At 38.0% G+C, this 26,307-nt stretch overlaps 1 protein-coding gene across 1 annotated transcript in view; it reads left to right on the top strand.

Moving 5' to 3' along the window:
• The window catches only part of Rap1gds1 (Rap1 GTPase-GDP dissociation stimulator 1), a 102,257-nt gene that overhangs the window by 20,715 nt on the left and 55,235 nt on the right, over nt 1-26,307 (top strand). Inside the window, exons 3-4 of the mRNA XM_055628087.1 lie at nt 10,129-10,251; nt 15,956-16,081. Of these exons, the coding sequence (XP_055484062.1) occupies nt 10,129-10,251; nt 15,956-16,081 (249 nt within the window). The remainder of the gene's footprint in view (nt 1-10,128; nt 10,252-15,955; nt 16,082-26,307) is intronic.

The raw sequence follows: 26,307 nt of genomic DNA, 5'->3' as shown, positions 1-26,307 counted from the left end.
AACAAAGTATCATTTTGAATAGCTAGACAAAATGTTTCTACTTTGATTGGTCAAGTGCTTGGAGACTTTACTAAGTTATTGTTCCTGGTTTTCAGGAAGGTTGTATCTGCTTTCCATGGACTATAGTTTCCTGTTCTGAGAAATAGAAACTCAGGCCTGTACAGTCTGAAGCCAATTTTGAAGCCTGTTATGGAGTCAGACTGGCTTACTAAAAATCATTCTCCTCAAGTTAAAGTATGGAGAGAAAACCTTTAGTGTCTTCTGAGGCACTTAAGCTTTGTCTGAGCACTGTCCTCAATGAGTGAAGTTATTTTCATCACTGTATTACCTAATTTTACCATTTTTAAAATAACTTACTAACCTAGCCTCTTGTTAATAATAATTCTCTCCAGAAGGCTCATCATTAGCAACTAGTCAGTTTTTATGAGACGCATCATCTAAAAATGTTTAATTACATTTAATTTATTGTGTGTGTATTCAGACAAGTGCCACAGCGTGGGTGTGGAGGTAAAAGGACGATGTGTTTGAGTCACTTCTCTCATTCCATTATGTGGGTCCTCACAATTGAATTCAGGTTGTCAGGCTTGGCAGCAAATGCTTTCACCTGAGCCAACTTGCTAGCTCCCTCACCACCACTGAGCTTTGGTTTGTTTGTTTTTGACACAGGGTTTCTGAATAGCTGAGACTAGCCTTGGATCCTTGATCTTCCTGCTTCCATTCTACCTCTTTCTGACACCATGCCTGGTTTTAATAACATTTTTTGTTGACTTTCTTTCTTTCTTTCTTTCTTTCTTTCTTTCTTTCTTTCTTTCTTTTCTTTCTTTCTTTTATAAAGCTTCCTTGTAGTTTCTGTTCATTTGTCCTGTTTCTAGCTTTTGGGTAAATGTATAAAGAAACTTTTTTTTTTTTTTCTAGCCAAACTTCTCTGTTGGGGAATCACTACCTTATCACTTATTTTCTCTATTGGAACACTAGGGTACTGTCTTCAAAAGAAAGGTGACGGATTGTTTTCCTAATATATCTGTGGCACATTTGCATTCTTACTTGAAAATGCGTCTTGAAAGGACAAAAGTGATGTCTTCTCCAGGAGCATATTAAGTTCACAAGGGAGAAGGAATTGACGTGTGCAGTTACGAAGGCTGGCAAAACTCAATTAGCAGAGTGGAGCAAGGGTTGGAGACCACAAGAGGAGCTCATGTTACAGTCCAGCTTTGAAAGCAGCTAACAAAAGTATCTCTTGCTAGGGCAACTGTCGTTGTCTCTTTTTATGTCTTCAGTATAGGTATGGGGCATACCTATACTCTCCATTGTAGAGGGCAAATGTGTTTTATGCAAACTCCACTGATTCAAATGTTCATGTTATCTAAGAGCACCATCATGGAAACAGCCAGAATGTAACCTGGACACTGCCATTAAACCAAACTGACAAAAATTAAACCATGACAGGTAGAATATACATTTCTATTGAAACATGAAAATGGATTATGTGGCACAATGGGTGTTTTGGAATAATTACTGAGGAAGAATGCCATTAGAGTGATAGCTTTATATACAAAAATCTATGATTGATTTGACTAAGAACTATCCTGACCTACTTTTGAATACTTACTGTTAAATCCCAAAATGAGGCTCCAAAAGGCAGGGTGATTTTTTTTTAAAATAGGAACATATGGATCCAGAGTCTAGATTTTAGCACACAATGTTCTTTGAGGTAAATTTATTTTAGATGCTTGTAATTTTCTCTTCCCATAGTTGAATGTTCCATATCTTTTCATTATACTAAAGGAGCAAACAGAATGTTTTCCCTTTGACTCATAATAACTTAGTCATGGACTGATTCTCTTTTCTTTGTGATGTGTGTTTGTGGGAAGGACAGTACAAAAGCAAGGCAATGATTTCTGAAGGCTTTTAAGAATATTTTTTTGCATATGTTTGCATTTGAAAACTATGATCTAAGACCTGATTAGTCTAAGGCAAGCTGAAAAGTTTAGTCCCTGTGTGAGCTAATGACTGGTCACTCTGTCAAACTTCTGTTCTTGACTTCTGAACCCTCAACGAGCTTGATAGTATGTGCAAGGCTCTAGCCACAGGGAGAAAAAAATGGTGAGAGGATTTCAAAAATACAATATTTTCTTTATGAGTTCCCTGAGAAATAATTACATAATTATAATGACATCAATAAAGGTAGCTCATTTACATGATTTTTATTGCACTTTCCTTTAACAATTTATACATTAAGTTTATGCCAGTATATATTCATTATTTTTTGTGCCTTTCTCATTTCTTTAATTGTAAATACTTAAGGGCACGGATACAGTTCTTTTTATATAGCATTAATTGAATATCACAATACAGTAGATGGTAAGATAATTAATATGACTGTTTTTTTGAAACAGTTCTTACTTTGTAGCATTTACTGACCTGGAACTCTACTCTCTAGCCCAGGCTGACCTCAGATTCTCTTATCTTCCTGCTTCAACTGCTAGTGTGCCTAGACTACAGTTATGTGTCTCTATCTTCTGCTCCAGGCAATTTGTTTTGTTTGTTTTGGTTTCTCTGTGTAATAGCCCTGGCTCTCCTGGAACTTGCTTTGTAGACCAGCCTGTCCTGGAACTCACAGAGATCCACCTACCTCGGCCTCCCAAGTCCTGGAATTAAAGGTGTGTGCTAACACACGTGGCTTTGTTTTCTAGTCTCATAAGTACCTCTCAATCCAGTCAAATGATGAATTACTCACTTCAGCCTTTTACATATTCTGTGTAAAATTTATCTTTCCTCTTTTCTATTTAGAATACATATTACCGTCCTTAAATACATTCCTTAGAATGTGTATTATCAGTCCTTACCTGATGGCTGGTCAGATGGCTAAGTGGGTAGCGTATTGTCTGTGTTACCATGAGGGCCTGAGGCTGGATTGCCAAAGCCATGTGAAAAGCCAGGCATTGTGGTGCACTGATGTTCTCGCTGCACTGACAGGTGGAAACGGGTGGACTCAAGCCCCAACAGCTAGTTCCAGATTCAATAGGAGACCCTGTCTCAGGAAACAAAGTGCAGGGTATGACAAGGCAGCTCTTCGAGGAAGGGATTTGCAGCTAAGCTCAGTTCCCAGAACCCACATGGTCGGAGAGAATCCGCTCCCTCAGAGTCCCTCTCTGATCTCAGTGCACGCACACTTACAGTAAATAAACGGAAGCCTTATTGTAGAAAATAAGTGGCGAAGCACTTGAAAAGAAGACAGCAGCCTCTGGCCTCCACAACTGACTTCGTGGGCAAGCACCCTCGTACACATATGTATCTGTACACATACACTCAGGTCAGAAGTTACCTTATTTGGGAATTTCCGGTGGTGTTTATGATGCTGTGTTAGCTTCCCTCTGTATTTCATATGCAAACCTCCAAGGTGGTATGAATCACGTCAAATCATTTTTAAACTTGTATCTCTTTCCTGCTTAATATGTGGCTTTCTGGTGATGGTTTGTAGCCTCTTTATCTTACGTTTTCGCTCTAAGAGGGGCTTACTAAAAATATTTTTTCCCACTCCTGTGTCTGACAGCTGGAAAACAATTACAGTGTTGTGTGTGTTTAGTGCAGGGAGTAAGCAGGAAGAAGGAATAATGAATTTAAAATATAGGGCACTTCAGCTAGATGGAAAGGACATCTCGATGGATGGGGGCGGAGGAAGAAAATCACAGTGGTGGGAAAACCAGTAGGAAACTCAGAAGATTGGCATAGGCAGTAAGAAGGGTCCCTGCAGGGTGGCCAAGAAGACATGGATGCTGGGAGTTGTCTAAGAGGTCAAGTTAAGAAAGGACTTTGAAGCCATCCTAAGACTACTGAAAAGCAAGTAAAAACTGACAGTTTGAGGGCAGAATAGAAGATGGACACAAAATTAGAGGAAGGTATCACCTAATGAGGTCCTAGGCATGATTCTGTGATAGGTTGTCAAAAGAACAGTTAAAGTTGGACCATTAAAGTCAAGAAATGTCATGACGTGTTTCAAACTATTCATGTAGATTCAAAGTGGTCCAGGGTGGTAGCAGAAATTAGAAGGAAGAGACAGACTTAAAGGTGATATAATACCAGTGATGAGAACACAGCAAGCATGATATCACTGGATGGTAGAGGCTGAAAAGACATGAGCTGGTTTTGAGTAAAGCCAGGAGATAAACTATCTCAGGCTTTGTAAAAAAACAAACTACAATTATTTATTTTGTGTTTGGATATGTATGATCTATATGCACGTGGCACACGTGCAGAGGTCAGAGGACAACTTTTGGGGGTTCATTCACGTTTTTCATTATATAGTTCCTATGGGTGGAACTCAGCTCATCAGGCGAGGGAGCAAATGTCTTTAACCACTGAGCCATCTCTCGGTACCCTCGGTGTGGCTGATGCAGTGCTCTGAAGTAGGTTTCTCCTTTCAGTATAGGGGTAGCAGGTTTTTAACTGCAACCACGATAGCAGCAGTGTGTTTAGACTGTATTTATTTGGTCTTGTCTCTTCTCCTGATATGGCTCACTTGTCCTGTTAGATATGTACAGCTGTCAGCATTTTTTCCCCAAAGGATTCTTTGGCCAAATAAAATTATTTCTTTTTTTTTTTTTTAAATACTCAAATGGCTATTGTCCATTTTTTTTTCTCCCGCCTTCTTCCCTTTATCTCGTTGGTTTCCTTTGTTCCCCTAGATAATTTTTTGCTTTGTGTAACATACATGACTTTATGTAAAAATCTAGGAACCACAAATTAGAGAAAACGTGGTATTTGTTTTTCTGAGTATGGATTAGTTCATGTAATATGAACCTCTCCCAGTTGCATCCATTTTCCTACAAGTGACATAAGTTTGTTCTTTATGGCTGGAAGAAAATTCCATTGTGTACATATACAACATTTTCTTTTTTAAGATTTTATTTTTTTCTGATATATACAGTTTTCTGCCTGCATGTACACCTGCACACCAGAAGAGGGCATCAGATCTAATAGATGGTTGTAAGCCACCATGTGGTTGGTGGGGATTGAACTCTGAACCTCTGGAAGAACAGCCAGTGCTCTTAAGCTCTGAGCCATCTCTCCAGCCCTCCCACATTCTCCTTACCCATTTATTTGGTGTTGGATGCCTAGGTTGGTTCTGTAACTTAGCTGCCGTGAATGGTGCTGTGGTAAGCGTTACTGTGCAAGTAATCTGTGAGAGGATTGATTTCAGTCATTCCATTTAATACCCAGGGGTTACAGGGAACCGAACGATATGTCTGGTTTGAGATTTTCTTTTGAGAGACATCTGTACTGACATTCATAGTGCCTTTCCCACCAGCGGCATAGGAAGTATTCCTTTTGGTCCACGTCCATTCCAGCATATTGTTGTTGTTGTTGTTTTAAATAATGTATGCCTTTCTTACAGAGAGACAGAATCTTAGTGTAGTTTTGATGTGTATTTGTAGCTAGTCAGACTGAATAGTTTTAAGTATGTTTTTACTCATTGTTTCTATTTTTTCTTTTCCGTGTGTGGTGTGCACACATGTGTACGCATGCTTGTCTGCATGTGTTTGGCTGTGTGCACACGCATGTTATGCATGCATTGGAGGCTGATACTGGCTATAGTGCTCGATTACTCATCATTTTATATTAAGGCAGGTCTCGACTGTCCCGGAGCTTAACCACTTCTGGGTCCCATCCCTGCCCAGCTTGTATGATGATTCTGGAGACCTGAACTCCAGTCCCAGTGCTCAGCAGCAAGTGTTTTGTCTACTGAGCAATCTCCCCAGCCCTTCATTGAGTGTTTTAATTTCATTTTTTGAGAACTATTGTTTGTTTTGGTCCATGTATTGATTTGATTGTTCCATTTCTTGGCTGGTTTTGTGAGTTCTTTGTATATTTTAGATATTAACTGTCTTACGTGTAGCTAGAAAAGATTTTCTCTTCTTCTTGAGCCTGTTATTTCATTGGATTTTCTTTTGTGTACAGAAGCTTTTGAACTTGAGGTCCCATCATTGACTGTTGGCATTGTTTTCAGAGGGACCCGAGGCCTATTAAGAATGTTCTCGCCTAGGCCAGCATGTTGGAGTGTTTTCCCTTCTTACTCCTCCAACAGTTGTAGACCTCACTTTAAGTTCTTCAATCCAGTTTTGTTGGTTTTTGTTCAGGGTGAGAGATATTCATGCTTCTACATGTGAATATTCAGCTTTTCTAATCCTTAATTGTTTATTTATTGAAAAAAATGACTGGCTCACAGATTCACAGTTCAAAGTTCAGAAACACAGGTTAGTGACAAACCTCTATGAACCTTAATCCATAGAAATTCTTCACGTTCTAAAACTGCTAGTCTTTCTTGTGCCTTCAGAATCTTTTGCGGAATCATCAATTCTGTGGAAATCTGCATGTACTTCATTCTTGGCTGAGCTGTATCAGCCTTACAAGAATCTGCAACTGCCAGTGCCACAGTGAATAGGAAACCAGAGGCATCTGAGGTTTCACCAATGACTGAAGCCACAAGATCTTTACCCTGCGATACTTAGGCTGTGGGACCGAAACCAAGCAGGTCCCTCAAGGGCCCAAGCTTCCGGAGTGCCAGGAGCTGCACACCTTAATGACTGTTGTGGATGGGGTCGGGGGTACCCATGGGCAGGGACCTTCCTCCCAGCTCCGCTCTCAGACTGGGCCAACCACCAGTGTCCTTGTGTCTGTCCCCACGCCTCTATGCAATCCTCCCACATTACCTGCCCCGTTTCGAACCCTGCTTGCCTCTGACCTGTTCTAAAAACACACCAAGGCCTAGGAACCAGCCACCACCCCTTACACAGCATTCTTGTTAACACCTGAAGGTAATAAGAACCTTCATCTCGCTCTCTCTTTTTTTTAACTTTCCCCAAAATATAGTAATGTCAATGTCCAGTGATTTACTATAAAAAAGTTCTCTGCATATCTTTATTTTTTTTTTTTTCATTTCTCCTGTAAACTGGAGTATATATCATGTCACCATTGACTTATAATAGTATGTGGGATACTACCTCCTTCTATGTATTTTTTTTAACTACCCATTTTTGGATCCCTTGTTAAGTAATTACTTTCTTGAGAAGCAGAATATAATCTTGTTAGGCTCACTATAAGTGTTACTAAATTAGGGACTGTAAGGAGTCCTGCAGATGGCAGATTTCTGTAGCTTTGTTTGCTTGCTGTTTCCCTCCAGGGTGTCTGACAGAAAATGCTCCTTTGCTGTTGTATCCAAAACCTCTAAGACTGGGGTGAGGAAATTCACTTTTCCTGTTGGGACCATTTCTTCAGTAATGACTTTCACCTTAGAGATGAACAGTCCAGCTGTGTACTCTGTGTTCCCACAGCTGTTGTACAGTTCCTCTCGGGGTTTACTTCCGAGTCAGCGCCTTTCATCGTTGAACTCTACGACTCTCCATTTGTAGCAGTTGCCGTATGACCTAGTTAGTGATAATTTTACAGAGTCCCCCTGCTTATTCTTGTGACGATTTTTCAAACACAGCTTCAGCCATAGCTTATGTTGTCCCCTGGATGGAAATAATCATGACTATCAAAATCATCTGCTATAATTTTGTAGGGTGAGTCTCACAGCTTAGTCATTTAGTAAAACCGGTTTCTAATGGCATTGTTACATAAATGGGCTTTTGCTGTATTCTTTCTTTACACTTTTTGCAGTAGTATGTATATTCACTCTACGTGGCGATTTTTGTACAAGTGTATAATGTACTTTGAGTAGTGTTCCCTTCCTATGCTTATACATGCCCCTCTCTTCCTTGCATCTCTGCTCTTAGATTTAATACCCATTGGGAAAGGTTCACTTGAGGGGAATGCAGTCTTAACTATTTCTCAATGCCTTTTAAAACCATTTTAAAGATGTTCATAGATACCTGAACATACAGGTAAGTGTGCATTTTGAGACAGGGAGAGAGTGAGGTTCACTGAAACTGTGCTTGGTTAGGTGTAATGGCACTTTGGAGGCAGAGGCAGGTGGATCTCTCTAAATTCAAAGCCAGCCTGGTCTACATAGTGAATTTTAGGTCAGCAGAGCTACATATTGAGACTCTGTCTGAAAAGAGAGCAGCTACTTCATATTTATTAGACATTGACATTTTAGTTTCATAGCATGTTTGGTTATATTTTTATGGCAAAAGAAATTTATAACTCTAGAGTATTTAAATTCTAGACCTGTGTAAAAATCCATGTACGTGGTTGTGGGAAGCTGTGTCACGGTGAAATGCTTGCACCGTTTTGTTGTATGTCTTTCTCTTGTTCCTAACATTCATATATGATACTCAAATAATCTTTAACTTACATCTAAGATGAACCACACAAGAATAATGTGCAGTTAACGCTTGCCTTCGTGCACACACGCCCGAGTCTCAGGTCCAGTCTGGATTCTGTCTTATGCCAGGTTCCCGCTGTCAGCCCTTCACAAGGAGATGGTGGTCTAGACCACTGGGGAAGTCTGAGCTGCTGTGTTCAGCAGTAGATCCTCTGCAGCAGTGGTCAGCAAACAAAGCATTTCAACACGACAAAAGTGACTTCACCACTTTCTGGCATGTTGGAAGAGTGTGTGTGTTGTGAACACATTTACGTATAACACAACTTAACCCAAAACATAAAGAATAAAGTTTTACCTTAATATGTGCATTTTTAATTCTTTTGTTGTTGTAGGTGATAATTCCTATTTCTCTTTCAAGAGCTCAGTAATAAATTGGAATGCACAGTTTGAAAAACACTATTTAGGGGCGGGCAAGGTGATTCAGTGGATGAAGGTGCTTCCCACCAAGCCTGATGGCCCAGTCTTGATCCCTTGAACTCACGGGGGAAAGAGAACTGACTCGCTTAAGTTCCCCTCTGACCTCCACAGACACACTGTAATGAAGGAGCACACCTGTGCACATACATACATACATACATACATATAAAAATAAATAAATGCAAAAGTGTCTTAAAGACAAGAAGCACTAACATTCAGCATTAACGGTAAAGAAATACATTTTTGTCCATATTCTTGAATTACTTGAGTAACGACTTTCCTGCTTCTCTATTCATTTCACCTGTCTTTTAAGACGTTCTTAGTAAGCCAGGCTCAGTGGTGCACGCCTATAATCCCAGTACCTGGAAAGGCAGAGGCAGGTGGATCTCTGTGAGTTCAAGGCCAGCCTAGTCTACAGAGTGAGTCCAGGACAGACAAGGCTACACAGAAAAATGCTGTCTCGAAAAACAAAAAACAAAAATAATAATAATAATAATAATAATAATAATAATAATGAAAGAAAGAAAGAAAGAAGAAATTCTTAATTCTTACTGTTCTCTGTTACTTACATATTCAAAGATCTACAACATATAAGCGTATTATACAGTCAAATTTTAATTGAAGATTTTAATGAGTCCTATAATCTCAGTAAACACATATTTCTCCTCATTGCCTATAATCAAATAGTAATTTCTTTTGCCTATTCCTTATTTGTATTATCTAGAAAACCCTATTGCCTTGTGATTTAACATGTTATTCTTCAATAGTAGATACATAAAGGAGCTTGTTTTTGTCTTAAGGCTCTTTAGGGAAAGCAGTTAGGAACTCTTGAATTTCTGTATTACAAAGAAAGTTTTGAATATCATGGAGCTTATTTCCTCTCTCTCAGTAGTAGTAGTGACTCTAATGAGTTATACTAAAATGTGGTTATATGGAAGTATGTAATCTTAGCTATCATTCATTACATAAAAAATTTTATGAAGTACGAAGTTAGCCATTATAACCGCTTTTAAAGTTACTATACTATTATAGGGGACCATAAAATTATATTGTTATAGCTCTAAAAATTCACAAAGGATGTAGAAAAAAATCCCTGTTCCAGATTGATACCATTGAAATTAACACTAAAACTAAGTTGCTCTATAGTTGACAGAGTAAGAAAATTCCCTTTGTAGTATGACCAGAGACAACCCAAAAATACTGTAGCATATTGTGAAGATTAAAACTCAGGATAAAGGCAGCCTACATAGCAAAAGGTAATTTATATGAGGTTAAATGTATATTGAAACAAGCTTTTATTATGACGGGGAAATTCTTGAATAATTTATTATTGTTAGTAGTTCGAGTTTGTGTTTGCATTAATGGAAGCCTTTTCTCTCTTTCAGACACAGAAACAAGTGAAAAAATACAAGGAAGTGGAATACTTCAGTTGTTTGCAAATCTGCTGACACCACAGTCTTCCTGCACAGCCAAAGTAGCCAACATCATAGCAGAAGTAGCCAAAAATGGTGAGGTTCTCATCAAGAGTTTTCTCCTCGGAACATCTTCAGTTTTACACCTTACTTGTCAGTAGGTTTTATTAATTTATGTTTTGATTTCATAGATTAGACTTTTTCTACTTCATTTTTCTTTGATTTTATGTTTCTGTTTTAGATGACTCCAGTTAACAGTAATTTTCTTTATATATTTCCACTTATTCATAGTACAATTAAGGGAAACTTCTTATTCATCTCTGTTGTTCTTTTATCATTTTTTTTCATTTAGCTCATCAGTTGTCCATCTCTTGCGTTTCCCTCTGTGTGTTGGTTTGTTGGTGTGTTGCCTCACCTGGCGTTTTCCCCCTTCAGTGTTCCCTGTTTTGAATTGACATTTATAGCAACAGTGCAGTTGGGGTGTGTGTTCTCTTTTCCACTCTTGCGTCCATAGAAAACAACCCTGTCTCAAATTCTTTACTGAAATTTAACCTCTTCACCTTGCAAAAACAGTGGTTTCATAAATTAAATAGAACTTAATTCATCCCATTGTGTGTTATTTCTATCTAGTGACAAATTCCTTGGAAGAATTAACCAGTAATATTTTTACATGGTTTTAATTTGATCAGTTTTAGGAAACATTGACTCTGCAAAGCAGCTTTTAAGCTTAAGGGGACACTCCAGTAATTATAATAACAGTGTGTCTTAGTAGGACAGAATTTGTTATCATCTCTTTTATTCTAATATGTTTCATAGGTCAGTACTTTTCACAGAGAAATTTAAAAATTTTCCCATTTCATTTGAGTAATTACCATTAATAATTTATTTTGCCAAGAACTGTTGTTTGGGCTGATAAGGTAATGTGTGTTTATGTAAATTACCAAAAATGAAACTGGCACAAAACACTTTCCTATCCTAAAGCTCATCAAAATGCCCTTCAAGTGTCAGTGAGCTTCTATATTGGTAAATCATATTTCATGTTCACTGAAAACTGGCTTTCTATGATTTATTTGCCATTATCTAAGATTACTGACCTGGGCTGAAAAATGGAGCCTTCCAATTATTTGTTAACTTAAACTAACCTCTTTTTATAGAAAGCAGCTTGGGTTTTAAGATAAGTGGTATATTTGTAACTCATCAGAGTCAGAGTATGGATTTTGGGGATTCAGAAGACAAGATTTACTTTTCCTACAAGCCCTCTTTTTTATTGTAGCATGCATTCCGTGTGCTGAGGACAGTTGGACAGTTCTGCTAGCGGAGGTTTAGTCTGGAGGGTCTAAACTCAGAGTAGAGTGCTTGTTAGCATTTGCACTTTGAATCAGGCAAGTACAGGGCCTATTACCTTACCAGTGAAAGTAAATGGGATGGATATATTTGGATGTTTATTGCTTAGTTAACCTCATTTCTTTAAAAAAAAAAAAAATAAGTGGCTGAGAAAGTAGAGAAGATTCTTACTGAATTTTTTTAAACATTTCTTTAGAAATGCAACATGACACAACAGCATATTCATTAGAAACTTGACAACTAGAAAAAAATAATCATTAGAGGTGATTTTTCTTTGCTGTGCACATTATGTAGCTACAAGGAAGAAATACTAGTTTATAACTCCTAAGTTCAGATTGAACATAGAATGTGCTTATATTTTATTCGCATATAAAAACATGAATTTTGACATGCCTGACTATGTTCAAAATTCAGTGAGACAGTCAAGCATGATATGACAGTATAGTTATAATTATAGTAATAGACATTTAGACCTTTACATAAATTATTCCAATATGTGACAGACTTAAATCTGGTTTGAGGCAATAGAGAAGTAAGCAAGACAGAGATATCTATGAGTGTATCTTTCCATTAAAATTGGACTTGTACCTGGGTTGATTGCTCACCAGGTAAAGTACATGATGCATAAGTGTGAAGCTCAGCTTCCTAGAACCCACGTGAAAACTGGGCTAATATGCTGCCTGCCTGCAGTCCCAGTACTCCAGAGGCAGAGATGCGATTCCCAGAGCAAGCTGGTTAGCTAGACTAGCCAGACTCAACGAAGTCCAGGTTCTATGAGAGACTCAGTGTCAGAAAATAAACTAGAGATCAGTGGAAGATCCCAGTGTCAGCTAGGCCTCTGCACAGATGTGCATACAGTCTTGTGAACACGCTGTTCCACACATACAAACGTGTACATACATGCAATAAATAATAATAAAAACTAGTACTAAAAGGTATTCATAATAGTACTAGTAATTCCCAACATTAGCCACTATTATGTGCTTACACTGTGTTGTGTTATATACGTTGTTCTAAGTTCTTGTAGTTTGTTTTAACAAGTCCTCTAGGCAATTTAAATGAGTATAAGGTTAACCCGTCTTGGTCCAAAGCAACAGAAAGTCAGCAGCATGAGGCAACATTATGCTTTTTCTTCCTATATCAGACTTTCTACCAGCATGCACAGAGCACTAAGAATCAGAGGGACCCAGCAAAGGCCCTACAGAAACACTAGAGTTTTTTATTCAGTCATTTAATGTATTTTAACTCTGTCCTTCATTCCATATCAGGTAGGTATTTTAATGTGTAATATGTTTTCACTAGAAGCAGCACCTTGAAACGTCGGGGTGGGGGTGTACCATGTTGTCTAGTAGCTAACCTTTACTTGACACTTCAGGTGTTGGAACCTCACCATGACCATGCAAGAACAGCTGTCAGTATTACCTCTAGAGATAAGAACAATAAAGAAAGCCTCTGTCAAAAGCAGAAGCTTGTCAGCTCACCGTGAGGTCATTTTTCCTGTAGCCATGCCTTGCTGTTTCCTTTGCAGGTCAAGAGAAAATTGTATAAAGCTAGCAGTTGATAAAGGAAGGTTATTAAAAATTTGAACTCTGTTGATGTAGCAGACGTACCTAGACTCCCTGTATTTGGCTTGCGAGCTTTGGGTTAGTTCTTGCTTCTTATTTGATCAGTATGTATGTACAATTTATGAATCTGTGTATACAAAGAGAATTATTTTGTGGTTTTCATCGTAGCCTATACTTTATGATAACACTGAATGAATATGTAGTTGAAGCAAGTTTGACAAAGAAAAAGTGAAAATAAGAAATTATGAATATTTTACTAAACCAAAGGTACAAAGAGCTGAGAAGCCACTTTGTTTTTAAATTTTATTAACATAGGGCTAAAACAGTGCCTCTGAATGGAAGTTCATACCTAATGCAAAAATTAGGATAAAGTAGAATCTGTGTTTATGGACATGCAGACACATGTACACGTGTGTAGTGGCTTCTGCTCTCTGAGGCTTCCACCAGCCTGTGCTCAGCCATGCCGTTCTTTCTGTCCTCCCCATCTGTACTTCATGGTTTCCATTTTCTGGAGTTCAGCTTGACAAGAGAGCCTGACCTTTCCTTTATTTCATTACCATTGCTCCGTTTAGCTGATCTTTCCAAGTAGACTCGTTACTGTCCAGGCTGGGTGTGTTTTAGAATCCCGCTGGCATGGCTGGGTGCAGATTCCTGTGTGTATGCTAGGAACCCCTGTGAATGCAGATGACCATCAGAGCCATTCTGAAGCTTCTCCAGTATAATACACACGATGTTTTAGACATCCTCGATAAGTTCTGGAGTCGTACATGTGTGCTTGCACACGCACACACACGGGGAGAGGGAGGAAGGTAAGGAGAGATGGGTTGGTTATTTTAAATTAGCTAAGGAATGTTACCCATCTTCATTCAAACAGGATTTTTAGGAGTTTACTTCTCCAGAGGCTGCCAAGTTGCCTTTATATTAACCACAAATTGGCATCTGTAGGAGCTTTGTTCTAGCCATTTGCTTCCTAATAAAAATGACCAGAACACTGTTACAAATTTTCTGTATTTATTTTCCATCATTTTACAGATACTGATTGTAAAGTCCAGGTTTTGAGAAATTGGTGTCAGATAAACAATTAAAATATTAGAACAAATAAAAGCCATAATTTCTTGATTTTCTTTTTTGCATTCTTTGAAGGCAGTTAACAAAACAGTAATTTTTTTTAAAAAAAAGGTACCATTTTTTAAATAAAAATCCAAATTATACTGTTTCTGAATTTCCTATTTAAAACAGCAATAAATAAAATTATCTCAACTATTGTAAGATAAATGTAGCTTGGTGAAAAAGAAATGAGTCATTTTAATTATTTAACAGTTGAAGTCTGTAGACATTTCTGAAATACGCACTAACATGCTAGGAAGCCCGCAAGTAGATTGATGCTGGTGTCTTTTTAGCTTCTGCGTGTGCATAACATAACTCCTTTTCTCAGCACATTGTAGGATGGTCTACATTAATAAAACTCAGGGGTTAGCTTTAGGAGTAGGAAGTAATTTTAATCATGGGAGTGTCAATTGCAGTAGGGTTTCAGTAATACAAAAAAAAATGATAAGAAATACTGTAGGAAAGAAATCCTGTAGGCAGAGCGCTTATCTCTGTCACTCACACCTGTCCAAAGGGAAACATTGTTTAGGAGTTACCGCTCACCTAATACCTTACATGCGGCACTTTGAGATACTTATTTGTTTCACTTATTTATTTATTTATTTGTTTATTTATTTATTTATTTTATTTGCTGATTCATTTTGCTTTTTCAGGGAGGGTTTCTCTGTGTAGCCTTGGCTGTCCTGGACTCACTTTGTAGATCAGGCTGACCTTGAACTCAGATATCTACTTGCCTCTGCCTTCCAGAGTACTGGTATTATAGGAGTGCCTGGCTTTTTTTTTTTTTTTTTTTTTTATTATTATTATTAAAGAAATGAGAAAGATTGCTTATAAGGCTACACACAGACTACATGAAATAAAAATAGATGAAGACATGGACCCTCTTGAAAGTGGGAGTGAAAAGTTAGTATGTTTAGTAAGATAGATTTTGCCCTGAAGAAGTAGCTCTTTGTTTATTCACTAGAGCATGCCTATAGTAAGTGTGAAGTCTAAAAGGATAATTTTAACACTGGCTTGTGGAGAGTTTTCATCAACTACCTTTCTTTTTTACCTTTTACAGTTTTGAGGTGAGGCACTACAAGGGTGAAGTTTATTTTTAATCATTTCTGTGATGGTATCACCAAGGGTCGATAAGCAGAGAATGGTAAACTTAAAGATGAGGGAAAAACAAATTTGAATGGCAGGAAAGCGTAGTATTTGGTTAGACCTAGGATTGCATGCACATGGCAACAGCAGGCATGAGTCCAAACCGTGGGTGTTCATAAAGAATAGGAATAAAGATGAGGAACTCGGGATTCTTCTAGGCCTTCACAGTTGGAAAAGAAAAGTACTTCATAGGATCATTTAAAAAATATTTTTCAACTGTGAGCTTTTCGAGACCATATATTGATAAATTGGAGCATTTGATAGTTTAGTTTACAGCTTATCCTCTAATTATCACAGTCGTTGAAAGCACCGCCGCCATCACGAAACTGTTTCTAAAGCACGTCAGTCATTCTCAGGAGAGAGTGGCAGCTTAGGTGTAGTGACAGTTAATTAAAAATACAATTGGCTTATAGAAGAGACGAATGACAGAGGATAATGTGATCCTTCTTGTTTTCATGCATTTATTTATTTCATCGGGTATTTAATAGGGCTGAGGCAGGTGCCTTGGAAAAGAAATGTGCTCTTTAAATAGTAAGCCCTGTAAACATCTTAATACTGCCTGTTTATTTCACTAGGGGAAGATGATGTATGTAAAATGTGTATCTTTCACGTTCTAATTGAATGTCTCCTCCTTTCAGAATTTATGCGAATGCCATGTGTCGATGCCGGATTGGTTTCACCACTGGTACAGCTGTTACACAGCAAAGACCAGGAAGTGCTGCTGCAGACGGGCAGGGCCTTGGGAAACATCTGCTACGACAGCCGTAAGTGCTAACCTGTCGGTAATGCTTCTATGACTTTTTAAGACGATTTTTCACATTAGTTTTAATTTGGTGTCAGAACTGACATTCTAGACAGTCCAGTTAGCTTTAGCTCTGCTTATTCAGCAGAACGGATGGCACGTTGGGCCATCGTATTCCTAAGACGTTATAGGGACTAGCTATCCATTTTCACAAGAGACATTTTAAAGCACACTGCTGAAACTCTGAGGTCTTTCAGTTTAACAGAAACCCATTTGCAGATTTTAAAATTAGGCCTTAATGCAGTACTATCTAAATACGCATAGGAAAAGTTTTTAGTTTCTAAGTCTGTCCAAATGAAGTTTTAATTAATCACCATTCAAAAAAACTATCATAAAATTCATCATCTCCACAACAGCTAGATTAGCCCACAACATTTGCATTGGCTCCATTCCAGTTTCCTGTATGTCATTGTCATTCTGAACACCTTTGGGAACACTGTTCTAGACAGAGGAAGCACGAACTTGGGTGTCAGTTTATTGCAAACATACTGTGATTTCTACTTCTCCTCTCACACGTCCACTGAAAACTTTCTGAGTATTAAGGCGGACATGGTGACAAATACTTTTAATCCCAGCACTCCAGAGGCAGAGACAGGAGGATCATGAGTTCAAGGCCAGGCTGGGCTCTATAAAGAGATCCTATCTCAGCAAACAAACCGCAGATTTTGAGTGATTTCAAATTCATTAGCCATATCTTGGTTTTCCCTGGATTCTGATTTTCTGAGCCAGAAACCACATACTTATCATTCAAGTTTAAACCTTCTACAAATTCAGTTATATTTGTATGACCAGGGTAATTTTACTGCATCTTCCCTGTTAAGTCTGTATCTTAGGTGAGTTGTGTTTTGCTGTGAACACTAAGTATTTTGCTCTTTTTATAATGCAGTGTTTTAAAATGTAATTTATACTGGTGAACCAGGTGGAGAGGGAGAGCGTACCCATATTTATGGTAAAACAAAAAGAAACTCTAGCTATTAGCTATAATTGTCCTGTAGCATTAGTGGTAAGGCTGTCCTCACCTATTCTTGCTCCGTTCTCTTTCCTGTACTGTAATGTCCAGGACATCTTAATGTAACATGTAGCTTCCATTTTCCAACCCCTGATGATGCATGTAAAGTTACATGTGTTCTGCCCCTGTTCTTATTCTTTCTATCTTGAAATGTTAGCTTCGTTTACAAATGATAGTTCTTCATATTTATAGTTTTGCATTGTGTGTGTGTGTCTCTGTGTGTATGTGTGGTTTTTATTCAAGCAACATAGATTGTGCTCTCAGTTCTCAAAAATTATTCATTTAAATAAAACTATTTTTATTAATATGTATAAAATAACCTCTGTACAGTATTAGTTACAGGATGGTTGTATAGACTTTCAGAGTATTATCTACTATGGTTTTCATTATTTTTATGTTAATATATTTTTTTATTATCATTGATTACAGTTTATTCAATTTGTATCCCAGCTGTGGCCTCTCCCTCGTTCCCTCCCAATCCACTGTTTTCATTCTTTTGTGTTTGCTGAAGAATTTAAAGCCCCCAAGAGTATTTAAATAATATTCAACTTAATGATTCTTGAATCCTTTTTTCCTCCAAGCATGCTAATTATTACCTTTTGTGAGACTTTTGTCCTGGAGTTTCCCTTAGTAATGGCAAAATAAAGAAACACAGCAATCTGTCCTGATTTTCTATGGTTTTCATGGACACACACAGTCATTTTATTTCCTGTGTATCCTTGAATTCAAGGGACAAATGTCAAGACAATAAGGCTATAATTTGATAAAACTAAAGTTCACAATGATAGTGTTTAAAATGTTTGTTTCTTTTTTTTCGTGAAATATGCAGTATAAACCTTTACTGGTATGGTTTAGGGTGTGATATTAATATTTTTCATTTATGTAAAAACATTTACTACAGCTTCATCCTTTAATGGAAATTACAGTCAGGTTGATAAATACAGAGAATTAAGACAGATTTTTCACGTCTAAGCCTTGGTCAAGGAAAATGAAGCTCAGGGTCTTAAAAATGATAAACAGAAGTGATTTATTACTATAAATCATGTGACACAATGTATTCATTGTACCATGTTGTAAAGTATATAACTTAAGACTGCTTTCTTATTCTTTTCTTTTTTTAATATTTTTTATTATTATTAATTACACTTTATTCATTTTGTACCCCCCCATAAGCCCCTCCCTCCTCCCCTCCTGATCCCACCCTTCTTCCCCCTATTCTTTTATTTTATGTTAGTTTCTTAGTGTTTTCTCCAGGATTATTCTAGAGAAAACTAGAGTTTATACTTAAATTTCAAGATAGATATGAAAGTATTAAATTAGTGCTTCTTAGTTTCTTGTGAATTTACTTGAAATGCGCTTACCAGTTCTTTTGCGACAATTGGGATTTTAAGAAATCTGAGGTATCCGGGCTCTCTGCTCTCCGGTCCTGCAGGACAGGAGCCTACCACAGAGGGTCTCTACCTAGCAGTGTATCAAAGCAGATACTAAGACTCATAACTAAACCTTGGGCAGAGTGCAGGGAATAATATGAAAGAAGGGGAGTTAGTCTGATGAGGAAAGGATAGGAGCTCCACAAGGACCAAATATATCCGGGCACAGGGTCTTTTCTTAGACTGACACTCCACCAAGGACCATGTATGCATATAACCTAGAACCTCTGCTCGGATGTAGCCCGTGGTAGCTCAGTTTCCCATAGTAAGGGGAACAGGGACTATTTCTGACAGGAACTCCTTGGCAGGCTCTTTGACCTCCCCACCCCCCAAGGGAGGAGCAGTCCTGCTAGGCCACAGAGGAGGACTTTGCAGCCAGTCCTGAAGATACCTGATAAAACAGGATCAGGTGAAAGGGGAGGAGGTCCTTCCCAATCAGTGGACTTGGAAATGGGCAGGGAGAGATGAGGGAGGGAGTGTAGGATTGGGAGGGAATGAGGGAGTGAGATACAGCTCGGATACAGAGTTAATAAAATGTAACTAATAATAAAAATTTAAAATAAAAAAGAAACCTGAAAATTAGGTTTACCTGAGATGACGGAGACTTCTATTTTATCTAATTTGATTCATTTCCTCTTTATCAAGAAAATGATGCTTTTTTTTTTTTTTTTTTTTTTTTTTAGAGAAAGAAACATTACAAGTTAGTACATTCAAAAGACTTGCTTCTTCAAAATACAGTGTATTTTAAAGTTCATATTTATTAGCAGGTTTAACCTGTGAGACGAATTGAGGTTGGTTATGAGTGTGCTCTCAATGAATAATTTTACAGGCACGGCTCTATCCAGGGGGCAGTAGGCACATAGTAAATAGGAAACTAACGCTCACAGAGCGTACTGTAAGCAACTCACTACTGGGGGGAAATGGAGAAATCTGTGCGTATGTGATAGATAGACATTTGCCAACGTTACCTTAGCCAGCAGTTTATTTGAAAGAAGGAACCATAAAATTCATGGAACTCTAGCAAATAAGTAGGTCAGGCCTCAGTTTTAGTAACAGCCTTGTCAGTTCCCATAATAGGCATTTCCTCCTCACACAAGAGAATGTTCTTATGTAATTCCCACATCACAAAACGGAGCAACACACCTACCAAATGAGAGGAAATAGGGCTTTATTGCTGGTGAACTCTTTGGATCTATCTTCCTCTTTTGTATATGGAGATGGAAAAAAAAAAATCACTGGCTGGGAGCAATTTTCATTTAAAATTGTTTTGTGTGTTCTCTTCCATGTAACCTCTGAGGCACTTCTTTATGGACTCTTCTTTCAAAGCATCCAAATAGATTTTTGATACAAGCAACATTTAAAAATTTGTGTGTCAGAGTAACTATTCTTGAGAAGTTTGACATCTTTCAAGTAAGATGTATACAGAAAAATTGTATTTCAGTTTGGAAAGAAATCAGTAAAGCTGTGTGCATTGTAGAACCTGCTCAGGAATTCAGTTTTAAACAGAAAAGTGTTATATTTCAGAAATGTTTGTCCTGTATGCACATTCCCTTCAAAAGTGATATTTTAAAACCCAAAAATGTGACTTCCTAGCTTGGAATTTTTGTAGTGTTCTCTGTTTTTGTTGGCTCTTAAGTTTATTTAGAGCTGTGCACATTTCACATTTCTGATGTGTTTTGAGATTTCCAAAAGCTCTAAAAGGTCCATGGGATGTCCCGTCTACGTTTCTCATTCCTAGGGATACATTGGTTACCAGAGACTTGAGTTTCTGTTGATATATTCTGCTTGAGTTTAGGAAATAGCATTTGATATTGCTAGTTAAGAGACACAGGTAGCTGGCCAGTGGTGGCGCGCGCCTTTCATCCCAGCACTCAGTAGACAGAGGCAGGTGGATCTCTGAATTGGAGGCCAGCCTGGTCTACAGAGCAAGGTCCAGGACAGCTAACGCTTCAGGAGAGAAACTGTGTCTCAAAAAACCAAAACCAAAAAGGTATGAGTAGGGGCTAGGAGAAAATGATTACATAAGATACCCTTTTTATATAAAGGGCAAGATTAAAACATTAATCAACATTTAAAATTAAATATGCTTAATAATAATATAATAAAGCAATGCCTGCTGCTATATAATTCTATTCTTAGAATGTATACATATTTAAGACTCATGATGTGTCTCACTTACACAGGAAAGAAAATTATAGTCTTACTTTCTGAGTGAATAAAATTATCAGAATGAGTCAGTAATCAGGTTTGCCAAAGGCAGTTTTTATCAAGTGAAATAAATACTGTTTAATTGACTTCAAGTTTACAAAATATTGGTCAAATACATGCATGTTAGCGATTCTTAATATGTTATGATTGATTGATTGATGACTGGTGTATTTGATGGGGGTGTTATATCCACATGAATATACAGAGGTAGACTTTGGTGTTTTTTCTCTACCAGTCTTCTTACTGCTTTGAGACAGGTCCTCTTCCTGAACTGAAAACTTTTTGTTTGGACCAGGCTTTCTAGGCAGTGAACTGCTGGGATCCAGCTGTTTCCACCCAGCAGTGCCAGGGTCACAAGCACTTACAGCCATGCCCAGTATTTTACATAGGCCCTGGGGATTAGAACTCATGTTCTCATGCTTGCATACCAAGCACTCTTGCCTACTGAGCCATCTCCCCAGCCCCTTTGTTATATTTCTATGCAAGGGCCAAATAATCTAGTTTTAACTGCAAGTACCAAAAAATAATAATAGCTAAAGAATATTTTATAATGAGAGTTAGATTATTATATATTAATATAGGCCAGGAATGCTGGGAAATTGTGCAGGCAATCGATATTTGCAGCAGGTTTATTAAATAGAATGATCTGTGCTTGTACTTGGAAATATTTATTTCAGTGATCTAATTAAATTATTTGGTAACACTGTTAGAAGGTTTTGTTGCCTTTTTTCTTCAGTGTTTAGTTTTAGAAGAAATTGAATTATCAGCTAGTAGCATACAGATGACATTCAACTTTAGTCAGCATTTTATCTTAAAACCCGACTTAGTTTCAAAGTATGTCATTTATAGAAGAATGAGTACCTTTTGCAATGAAGCTTTTAGAGTTGATTATGACTTTATCACATGAAAATACTTCATAGGGTATCCTGTGTGGATCGAAGTAGATGCTGTCTTATTGTTCTTTCTTTTTAAATATGTGTTTATATATATAAGCACTCTGTCTGCATGCATGCCTGCATGGCAGAAGAGGGCATCAGATCCCATTGTACATGGCTGTGAGCCGCCATGTGGTTGCTGGGAAGTGAACTCGGGAACTTTGGATGAGCAGCCTGTGCTCTTAACAACTGAGCCATCTCTCCAGCCCCTGTCTTATAAGACAGGGGGTTATAACCTTATAACCGTAGGGTTCTTATAAGACACCCCCCACCCAAAAAAAAAAAAAAACATGGATGAAAGAGAACAACGTTCTAAATATAGTAGAGAAAATAACATGGACAAAAGCAGGTACCATGAGGGTGATTAAAGTACATATTAAGTATGTGGCTTTTACCACAGTGATGATGAAAGTATGAGTTTCAGCTGCTTTTTAAAGGTCAAATAATGCATTCTAGGAAAGGAAATGAAATGAAATAGGTTATTAAAAAGTATATATAAGTATATAAAAGCTTAATATGCCCCCCGTAAGGCAGGTAATGTAAATAGATAGAACTTCAGTTGTGCCGTTTACCAAATTGTCATTTAATATGTCCCATTTTTGTTTGCTCTGATTTTTGTTTGGTTAAAATAGACTTGTTTCATGGATTAAGTAGGATCTATAGCTGGATATGGTAGGACACATTTAATCCCAGCACTTGGGAGGCAGAGGCAGGCAGATCTCTGAGAGTTTGAGGCCAGCCTGGTCTACAGAGCGAGTTACAGGACAGCCAGGGCTACATAGTGAGACCATCTCCACCTCCAAGTAGGGTTATATATAAAAGTAGAACATAGATTATAAACCGTTATACAAAACAAGTAAATGCCATGATAATTATTTCTAAACTGTACTGCAACCCAATCTAATATATACACAAGCATATACTGTATATTCACAATGAAGATATAAAAGGCAGCCATATAAATAAAGGCAGAGGAAACTCCGACAGGAAGCAGGGCTCATATTCTTAACTATGTAAGCATTAATTAAACCTGAGCTTCTTGGCAGCCACAGTGAACAAAAGTTTGGCTTATATGATATTTACCTTATGCTGAGGAGGAGTGCAATAGTTCTTAAATAGACCCTTGAAACAAATGCCAGCAGGGAGTTATTAGGATAATCATATGTGCACATAGGAAAAATATATAAAAATGTCAAATGGCATTTCCCATTGCTAATGGTTTTGCAGTGCTCCACGTGATGACATTTGTGTTGCTCTTTGACAGAATCCGACGAGTACCACTGTGCAGTTGTTGGGGCCAGCCTCATTTGAGAAGCACAGCCCACATATGTAGGGTTTTGCTGCTCTGTCAAGTGTGGAACTTAAAAAAGGAACAAATTTTGACCTGTTTTTCACTAGTTGAGCTTTAAACCAAGGTACTTTGTATGCTATGTCCAGGCTGAAGTCTCTAGAGAGAAAAAATAATAAGTTTGTCTTTGTTTTTAAGTCCATTGTCAGATTGCTAAAAAGTCTTAATTTGCATGAAAGTGAGTCCTGAAAACACTGTGAGTCCTGTTGCGTGCCTCCGTACACAGATAAATTGCTTGGACCTGTACGTGTACACATGCAAAATAAAAAGTAATGAAGTCTGAATATAAAGTCCTTAGATTTTGTTTTTCTGATGGGAGATATTGTGCCTGAATTGCGCTATATCCCCCTGGGGCACTAAAGGAAATATTCAACAGGAGCATGTTTATAGTTTAGGTACCGGGGCTAGGGTTTTTGTTTTTCTGTTTGTGTGAGTGTGTGTGTGCATGCATAGACATGTGCCCATGCCGATGTGTCTCTGTATGTCTGGTAGCTTTCTGGGAGCCTGCACATATTTAAAACAAAAAGCCTAAAACATTCACATGTCCGGGATGTCTCTTCTTCTGCCCTCCCCTCTCTCCCTCCTTTCCTACCTCCCTTTCTCCTTTCCCCTCCCCCATAGTATAAGTAAAATAAAGTGTGGCCTCATAATGCTATTTTTACAGTGTTTGGACAATTAAAGTGAAGAACAAAATTGCCTCTAATTTTTTTTTTGTTCCTTCCTCCATGCTTTTAAGAATAAACAAATAAACAAACAAATATATAAAATGAAACCGTTAGCCCTGAAACACGACTTAAGGGGAGGGAATAGACAGTTTTGTGTTTAAAAGAGAATGAGCACTTCTGTTGTAGAGAAAAATGTGGTCCGGCGAGCGTCACAGGGAGTCCTCACAGGGCTTCTGTTGTCCTTGGAAGGTATGATAAGCTCCTAAAGCACCCCCCCCCAACAATGGTAGAAGCCTTGTGCTGGGGGAGTTCAGAGATGGTTTCAAGTAGCCTGCTAGTGAGGCAGCCTCCAGGTGATAAAGGAGGCAGGTATGGCCTATGTTTGTGATCTAGGATGAGGAGTTACTGTTCATACTGAGGTGTGACAAGAAAGAGCTCCCAGTGCGGCTGTGATTGATATTTTCACCTTCATCGCAGCATACAGCATGGATAAGGGAAGAGATTTGAGACAGGAAGAGATTTGAGACAGAGGTTTGGAAAGCAATTTGTTCTAATCTTCTGGCTCCTTCTCATTCTCTAGCTCATGTGTCTTCCCCTGTGTCTAGCTTGTTCTCTCTTCAACCTCTCTTCAGTCTCTGTACAGCTCTCTTGGTAACGCTGTCTGTGAACTCTGAACTGAACCACCATGAACTCAATTCCAGGGCCTTCCAGTGACTGCCTCCTGCATTGACTGCATGAACTCAACTGAATGGAAAGGAACTCACTGCTCTTTCCCTCAGCGCCACTCTCTTTTAGCCGCCTCTCTTTGCTCTCTGTTCTGCTGAGAGTTGGGCATATCCTATTCTCGCAAACCTTTCTCTGGTTCGTCACTTTGTGTACCTCTCAATTAGACATCACTTTCAAACATGGCTGCTTCTCCTAACTAACTTTACTTACCTTATTGTTTGGGATTCAATGTGTGATCTAAGGACATGTTTGCATTCCAGTCAAAGGGATTAAAGGTGTGCTGGATTAAATAAAATTCCTCTACAGGGAAGAATGATCAAACAGTTGTAACTAAATGGGATGTGTTGTGGTGCCCAGAGTTAATGTAATTCCAGCAGGCACAGCTCTGTACACATTAGGTGCCATGCTCTGCCCTCATGTTACACTGCATCCGCAGTACCAGTGCTCAGGGGCATGAGCTTGCCTCCTTTCTTCTTGTCCTTAGCTGGATTGTTCATGTAAACACATAAAACTTTGAACTATTTCTACATAAAGACATCAGTTAAATCTGAATATATGGCACAAAATGCAAGCTTATGCTTCTGATATGAGTATTTAATGATCGTGGTGGTTTTCTCCTCATGACTCATTTTTATAATTCCACTAATGGAATATTTATAACTTTTGTTCTCCTGTCTAGTTTTTAATGGATCTCTTTGTACCTGGAACAAAAAAAAGAATATTTTTTTGAATTTGAGAAATGATGTTAATGTTTGGTAATTTTTCTTTATTTGAAAGTTTAAATAAAGTTTGAACATGCCTTTAGGAACATAAAAATTCATTGTTTTGGCAAAACGATGGAATTTAAGCATCAGAATTTAATTTTCTTCCCTAGTAGAATTCATAAATATCTTTGACTCTGGCTTTAAAAACAATATAGATATGCTTATCATTAAGCTAGGAAAATTCTTTTGTACTTGGTAACATTAAATAGTAATGTTTATATTATTATATATTATATATTCATATAAATGAATAGTAATATTTATGGTAAATAGGAAAAATCCCTCATAAGCATACAGCTAGCTCATGATGGCAGATTTATGTGGTTTACACGACAGTGACCGTACCCTGAATGATTTATATCATTGGATGCCGTCCTCTTCAAGTAGGAAGGCCCCCTTGTTAACACCAGAATTTGTTCCCCCCCCCCCTTTTTTTGATGATATTAATCACATATAAAGATTGTACTTGCAGAATTTTTGGATTGAGAAGGTACATTTATACTGTAGAAGGGGTGTGGTGTGTATGAGATGGGCTCTCTTTGTGAGTAGCCCAGGCTCACTTGACATCTTCCTGCCGCAGCCTCCTCCGTACTGGGGCTACAGATGTGCTTCCCCCCAGGCTGGACTTCCTTTATAGGAAGAGGCTGCCTTGTAATTTATAAGACAGTTATCTAAAGTCCAGCTGAATTAGTCATTCCTTACAATCAGGAGAATTGTGCCATGGAAGGTAGAAAGCTAAACTGAAGAAGATGGAACCTGCTGAAGCTTCCTGCTTTTAGTCAACCTTCTATAAACATGGCAAAAAAATTCATCTCTACTGAGTCAGACTGAAATAGAATCACACTTTTGTCACCAAAGACATGTTCTAAATATAGTAGAGAAAATAACATGAACAAAAGCAGGTACCATGAGGGAGATTAAAGTACATATAAAGTATGTGGCTTTTACCACAGTGATGATGAAAGTATGAGTTCCATCTGCTTTTTAAACAAGTCAAGTAGTGCATTCTAGGAAAGGAAAGGAAAGGAAAGGAAAGGAAAGGAAAGGAAAGGAAAGGAAAGGAAAGGAAAGGAGAAAGGAAAGGAAAGGAGAAAGGAAAGGAA

Source organism: Psammomys obesus, unplaced genomic scaffold, assembly GCF_907164565.1.
Source record: "Psammomys obesus unplaced genomic scaffold, mPsaObe1.curated_primary_1811, whole genome shotgun sequence".
Classification (NCBI taxonomy): domain Eukaryota; kingdom Metazoa; phylum Chordata; class Mammalia; order Rodentia; family Muridae; genus Psammomys; species Psammomys obesus.
The sequence above is the reverse complement of the archived record's forward strand: the minus strand, read 5'-3'. Positions and strand labels throughout refer to the sequence as shown.